The following is a 6,005-nucleotide window of genomic DNA, read 5'->3' as shown; positions in this document are numbered from 1 at the left end:
GGGATCTCTAGTCAGAACAAAGGTAGTTGGCTTGAAGATAGGACGTGTTACCCTGTCTCGGTTACCGCTTTCATATTGTAAAGTTAACGTCGTTCGATATACCGTCATTTAATAAATCATTTTGAAGTGCACGAATACTCCACTGACTTTTGCATTCCTGTCACGGCGAGCCTTCTGATAAGGCTGTATCAGCCTCCGTGGAAGAGTCGCGATTTCGCCGAGCCAACGGCGGAAAACCGACGAGCGACAAACCACACATAATTTTGGTCCTTCGAGCCGGATCGCTGTGAAAGAAGACGCACTCTTGTGACGTGCACTGTACGTTAATCGACGATCGCCACCGAGTTATCGAGAAACCATTGTCAAGCCGAATCCAACTACCAATGGAGTCCTTCGACGAAATCGTGGAGAAGCAGAATCAGCTGATCACCTCCATGTCGAAGGCAACCACCAACTTTAAGAAGCTGGGTCAAGCTAGGATGACCCATGCGACTACCATGAGCCGAATTGAACGAGTGAAGGAGCTGTTCCGAGAAATCAGACTGCTGGACGCCAAGCTGCGATTCCTGTCCGATGCAAAATCCTTGCTGGAACATCCATACTTCAAGGACAACCTATTTGAACGCTGTGAGGAGATCAAGGACGCAACCATCGACTACATGACCGAAGTCGCCGCGCAGACTTCCCAGAACGCCAGCCTCGATACATCTCAAGCAAGTACCGATCACATCGTGACGCGCCCGATCTCGCGCTTACCGCGCATCGATTTACCTAAGTTCGATGGGTCGTTCGAACGATGGGAAACCTTTCGCGATCGGTTCAAATCAATGATTATTAACAATCCGAACTTAACCAATGTCAACCGACTGCACTATCTGAGTGCGAGTGTTACCGGGTCAGCTGGCGATGCAATAAGTCAGTTGACCGTGACCGATGCAAATTTCCAAGTCGCTTGGCAAATCTTGTCGGCGTGATATGAAAATATACGTTGGCTCGTTAATTCTCATTTAGAAGCGCTCTTATCGTTACCGATCGTTGTACAAGAAACCGCGAAGGACTTGCAAACATTACGAGATACCGCTAATATGTCGATACAAGCGTTGAAAAATCTTGGTCGTTCGGTAGAAACCTGGGATGACATTCTAATACACCTTGTATCTCAAAAACTTGATAAAGCTTCGCGGAAAGCATGGGAATTAAAATTAAGCGAGTCCCAAGAGTTACCGTCGTATACCGAACTCAACGAGTTTTTGGACAATCGCGTCCGTGCCTTCGAAGTTATATCGCCATTCAAACAAAGCAGCGCAACGAAACCAACCGCGTCGAAATCCAAAGCAACTAAATCAATTTCCTCACATTCGACGGCGGTGAAATTCGAATGCGTAATTTGTAAAGGACAACATCCTCTATTTAAATGCGTCCAATTCTTATCGTACACGCCCGAACGTCGATTCGAATTTATTAAAACTAGTAAACGCTGTTATAACTGTCTCGCCGCGAATCATACGTTACGGGATTGCAAAAACGAATACCGGTGTCGAGAGTGTCAACAAAAACATCACTCGCTTCTTCATACCTCGAAGTCAGCAGGGTTACCGTACGACGAATCTTCCAGTTCGAACGAGACAACCAAGACAAATCAGAACGACGGTATTGTCTCGCTCACCGTGTCAAGGCCTTTGACCGCGACTTCAGCTGTCCTCCTCGCTACCGCACGCGTTCGAATATATTCGCCGCGCGATCGCTTTGTTTGTGCTCGCGCGTTAATCGATCAAGGTTCCGCGGCTACATTAATTTCCGAAAACCTTGCACAACTGCTTCGTCTTCCCCGAATCAACCAAAGTATTTGCATCACCGGCATCGGGAATACGAAATCCTCTGCTCGTTGCGCTGCCCGCGTACGCGTCAGCCCCGCCACAAGCCACGCACCTGCGTATTCGACAACGGCAATTGTATTGCCATCGTTGACTCATTACACACCGGCGCGCGTACCAACACAAGCACAATGGGACCACGTCAGTAATTTAGAATTAGCTGATCCTGAATTCCTTAATTCTGATCCCATCGACCTTATCCTAGGGGCCGACTTATATAGCGTCATCCTTCGGGACGGACTCCGAAAAGGCGCTATTAACGAACCTATTGCTCAGAATACCGCTTTCGGCTGGATTCTTTCCGGATCCATTGCCGATTCCAATTCCAATACCGTGTGTACACACCACGGGACCGTTTTCGACGGTCTCGAACAAGCGCTCCGTCGATTTTGGGAAATCGAGGACATACCGAATCCTAGTCTTCCAAGCCCGGAAGACCAACGATGCGAGGAACATTTCCTCGCAACTCATTACCGAGATGCCGAAGGACGATACGTCGTACGTCTTCCGTTCCGAACCGGGCCCCCAATAAAACTCGGCGACTCCCGAGCTATCGCTTTATCGAACTTGCACCGCGTGGAGCGACAGCTTCAACGTACTCCTGCTACCGCCGCGGAATATTCCGCGTTCCTAGAAGAATACCAGCAACTCGGTCACATGGAGAAGATCGGTCGGTTCGAAGCTCCAGACCGAGCACCGGAATATTATATTCCACACCGAGCGGTGATCCGCGAACATAGCGATACGACACGACTCCGAGTCGTTTTTAACGCTTCGTGCCGAACTACCAATGGTCAGTCATTAAACGACTTCCTCCTCGTCGGCTCAAAACTGCAAACCAATCTCCTTGCAGTCATCTTACATTGGCGCCAACATCGATACGTTTTGTCAGCCGACATTGCAAAAATGTATCGGCAAATCCTAATCGATCCTCGTGATACAAAGTATCAATGCATTCTTTGGCGATCTTCCCCGTCGGCTCCCGTCGAAGAGTTCCGACTCCTTACAGTCACGTACGGCACTGCCGCCGCACCGTTCCTCGCGCTCCGCGTCTTACAGCAGTTAGCTTTGGATGAGGGAGCTCCTTTCCCTCTTGCCGTACCCGTCATACAACGACAAACCTATGTCGATGACTGTATTTTCGGAGCGGATGATCTCGAATCCACACAGCAAACTCGTAATCAATTAATTTCGCTCCTCTCTAAAGGTGGATTCCGTTTGCGCAAATGGGCGAGCAATTGCCCCGCGCTCCTTAACGATCTCGATCCGTCAGACCATGGTCTTGCTGGCCGCAAAGAACTGCAACACGATGAAGCTATTAAAATCCTCGGTGTTTCGTGGAATCCGGAACAAGACTTGTTTAAATTCCACGTTTCCCAATCAAGTCCAATTGCCAAAACAAAACGCGAGATCCTATCGATAATTTCAAAATTCTTTGATCCGCTGGGCTGGGTTGCTCCCGTCACAGTCACCGCCAAGATATTCTTACAACGCTTATGGTCGATTAAATGCTCATGGGATGCCGACATCCCTGCGGAGATTTTTAAGGAATGGGAGAAATTTCAAACTAAGTTACCGCTTCTCGAACAAATAACCATTCCGCGTTGGACTCATTATCATCCTAGTTGTAACAAGATCGAGCTTCATGGGTTCTCAGACGCTTCTACGAAAGCATATGCGGCATCCCTCTATTTACGAGTCATCTCGTCTGACGGAAGCATTACCAATACGTTGTTAATGGCCAAATCGAAAGTTGCACCCCTTAAAATCCTGAGCGTTCCTCGCCTGGAGCTTTGTGCAGCGCTGCTCTTAGCTCAACTTATGACCTTTGTCCGTTCCACTTTCTTAGTCAACAAAATCGATTATTGGTGCTGGACGGATTCAATGATCGTCCTCGCCTGGTTAAAGCAACCGCCGTCGCGATGGAAAACCTTCGTCGCGAACCGAGTTTCCAAAATCCAACTGTTACTTCCCGAAGGAAAATGGAACCACGTTCCTACCCACGATAATCCTGCCGATTGCGCATCCCGTGGAATGGATCCCGACAACCTCCGCGATCACACTCTATGGTGGATCGGCCCTCCGTGGTTGCAAGCTAACGACGATAAATGGTCAGAGTTACCGAATTTCGAAACTCCAGTGCTACCGAAAGACGTTGATACCGAGCGACGCGCTTCAATCACTCTATGCGCGACTTGTGCATCAAGTTCATGGGATCTACAGTCTCGATTCTCTTCATGGACTAAATTACTTCGAGTTACCGCCTATATCTTCCGATACATTCAAAACCTGAAATCTAAGCGTGAGAAAACAAACAATCCTCACATTGCTACCAAGCGAAATTTATATGCCCTCCATCCTCACGAAATACAAATTGCCAAAATCTTTTGGATCAAATAGATTCAAACTCAGCTGTTTAACAAAGAACTCGCAAGCCTTTACAAAAACCAAGTCGTGCCTAAATCCAGCTCGTTGGCGTCGCTCTCTCCCTATTTAGATTCCAACGGATTAATCCGTGTCCAAGGACGGTTAGGCAAGTCACGCCTTCCCGAGGACACCAAACATCCAATCATTTTAAAATCACATCCTTTAGTCATCAATACACTAATCACTCATACTCATGTTCACGCACTTCACGCTGGTCCTCGGCTTACGCTTGCAATTTTACGACAGAATTATTGGCTGCTCCGCGCCAGAGCTACGGTGCGTTCCGTGCTCTATCGTTGTATTACTTGCACGCGACAAAACGCTCGCGTTCCCGAGCAATTTATGGGCGAACTTCCAGACTTTCGTGTCAATCCAAATTCACGAGCCTTCGTACATACCGGTGTCGATTATGCGGGTCCGTTGCTTGTTCGCATAGCCAAAGGTCGTGGCCACAAATCACATAAAGCATATATCGCGGTATTCATTTGTATGACCACCAAAGCCTTACACTTAGAATTAGTTTCCGATTATTCAACTGCGTCATTTTTAGCTGCGTACCAACGCTTTCTCGCGCGCCGCGGAACTCCGACTTCAATGTACTCCGACAACGGTACCACGTTTCAAGGCGCTGATAAAGAAATGACTGCATCCTTTCAAGCCGCCATTCGAAATCCTGAATTTCAAAATTATTTAGCTACCGAGAGCGTGTCGTGGCACTTTTTACCTCCAGCGGCACCTCATTTCGGCGGCCTTTGGGAGGCTGCAGTCCGCAGTGTCAAGCACCACCTTAAACGTTCGATAGGCACTCACACGCTTACATTTGAAGAATTAAGTACGCTGTTGTGTCGAATCGAATTGTTCCTCAATTCCCGACCGATTGCCGCTGTTACCGATTCGATCGAAGATTATTGCGCGCTAACCCCAGGTCATTTTCTTATCGGCTCCACCTTAATCGCCGCTCCAGAACCAAGCGTCCTCGAATTAGCGGAGCAACGATTGTCTCGTTGGCAACTCGTTCAACAAATTAGCGAACGCGTCTGGAAAGCGTGGAAAGATACGTACCTCCACACCTTGCAACAACGCCCGAAATGGCGATCCGTTCAAAATTTAGCTACCCAAGGTCGTATGGTCTTGATCCGCGATCCATTGGCGCCCCCAAGTCATTGGAAGCTTGGGCGAATTGCACAATGCCATCCGGGCAGCGATAATCTGACTCGCGTTGTTACCGTCAAAACCGCCGATTCCGAATATAAGCGCCCGATTACGAAAATCTGTTTTCTGCCGGTCGACATCAATCTCGATCAAGAACAGTCTGCCATGGCGGGCGGTAACAAATAATTCTTTCAACGATGACCATTGTTACCGCGTAACGACGAACGAACTATTGTAAATCTATTGTAATTATTACCACGAGTGTATCTACGCCGCGCACTCTGCTTGTACGCACTAATCTGCCATATTAGCATTTATCGAATGCAGAACATTCGAGACGGGCGGCATGTTCCGGATTCAAACAGTAATTCTCTGTTCTCAAGCGTTAGGTATTTGCAAAGAGAGAGCTATCGAGACAGTGGAATGTCGTTAGTTCTCCCAAATAAACCTCGCGATCTAAACAGTTTTGACCATGAGATGTTTCGCAGTCAAACTCGCCGTTATTGGTAAACGCTCTCATTTATTTCGAATTTGTCCGCCAATTCGGAGAGA

General features: G+C 48.0%; 2 protein-coding genes across 2 annotated transcripts; both read left to right on the top strand.

Annotated features, from left to right (window-relative positions):
* The first annotated feature begins 383 nt into the window (after positions 1-383).
* LOC105556625 lies at positions 384-4,274 on the top strand. Its single transcript, XM_012003721.1, has 2 exons — positions 384-717; positions 1,012-4,274. Exons 1-2 carry the CDS (start codon positions 384-386, stop codon positions 4,272-4,274), a joined length of 3,597 nt encoding a protein of 1,198 aa, XP_011859111.1.
* Positions 4,275-4,643: 369 nt separating this feature from the next.
* Positions 4,644-5,639, top strand: LOC105556624. The gene has a single exon (XM_012003720.1). It carries the CDS (start codon positions 4,644-4,646, stop codon positions 5,637-5,639), a length of 996 nt encoding a protein of 331 aa, XP_011859110.1.
* Positions 5,640-6,005: the final 366 nt, after the last annotated feature.

This window comes from Vollenhovia emeryi, unplaced genomic scaffold (genome assembly GCF_000949405.1).
Source record: "Vollenhovia emeryi isolate VEMERY1.0 unplaced genomic scaffold, V.emery_V1.0 DF939885.1, whole genome shotgun sequence".
Taxonomy (NCBI): domain Eukaryota; kingdom Metazoa; phylum Arthropoda; class Insecta; order Hymenoptera; family Formicidae; genus Vollenhovia; species Vollenhovia emeryi.
This window is presented reverse-complemented; position numbering and strand designations above follow the sequence as displayed.

Excerpts from the sequence above, each read along its gene's own strand:
- LOC105556624 (XM_012003720.1), top strand. The coding sequence starts at position 4,644 with ATGGGCGAACTTCCAGACTTTCGTGTCAATCCAAATTCACGAGCCTTC.
- LOC105556625 (XM_012003721.1), top strand. The coding sequence starts at position 384 with ATGGAGTCCTTCGACGAAATCGTGGAGAAGCAGAATCAGCTGATCACC. Across the intron at positions 718-1,011 it reads CCTCGATACATCTCAAGCAA|AAGCGCTCTTATCGTTACCG; the intron begins GTACCGATCACA and ends ATTCTCATTTAG.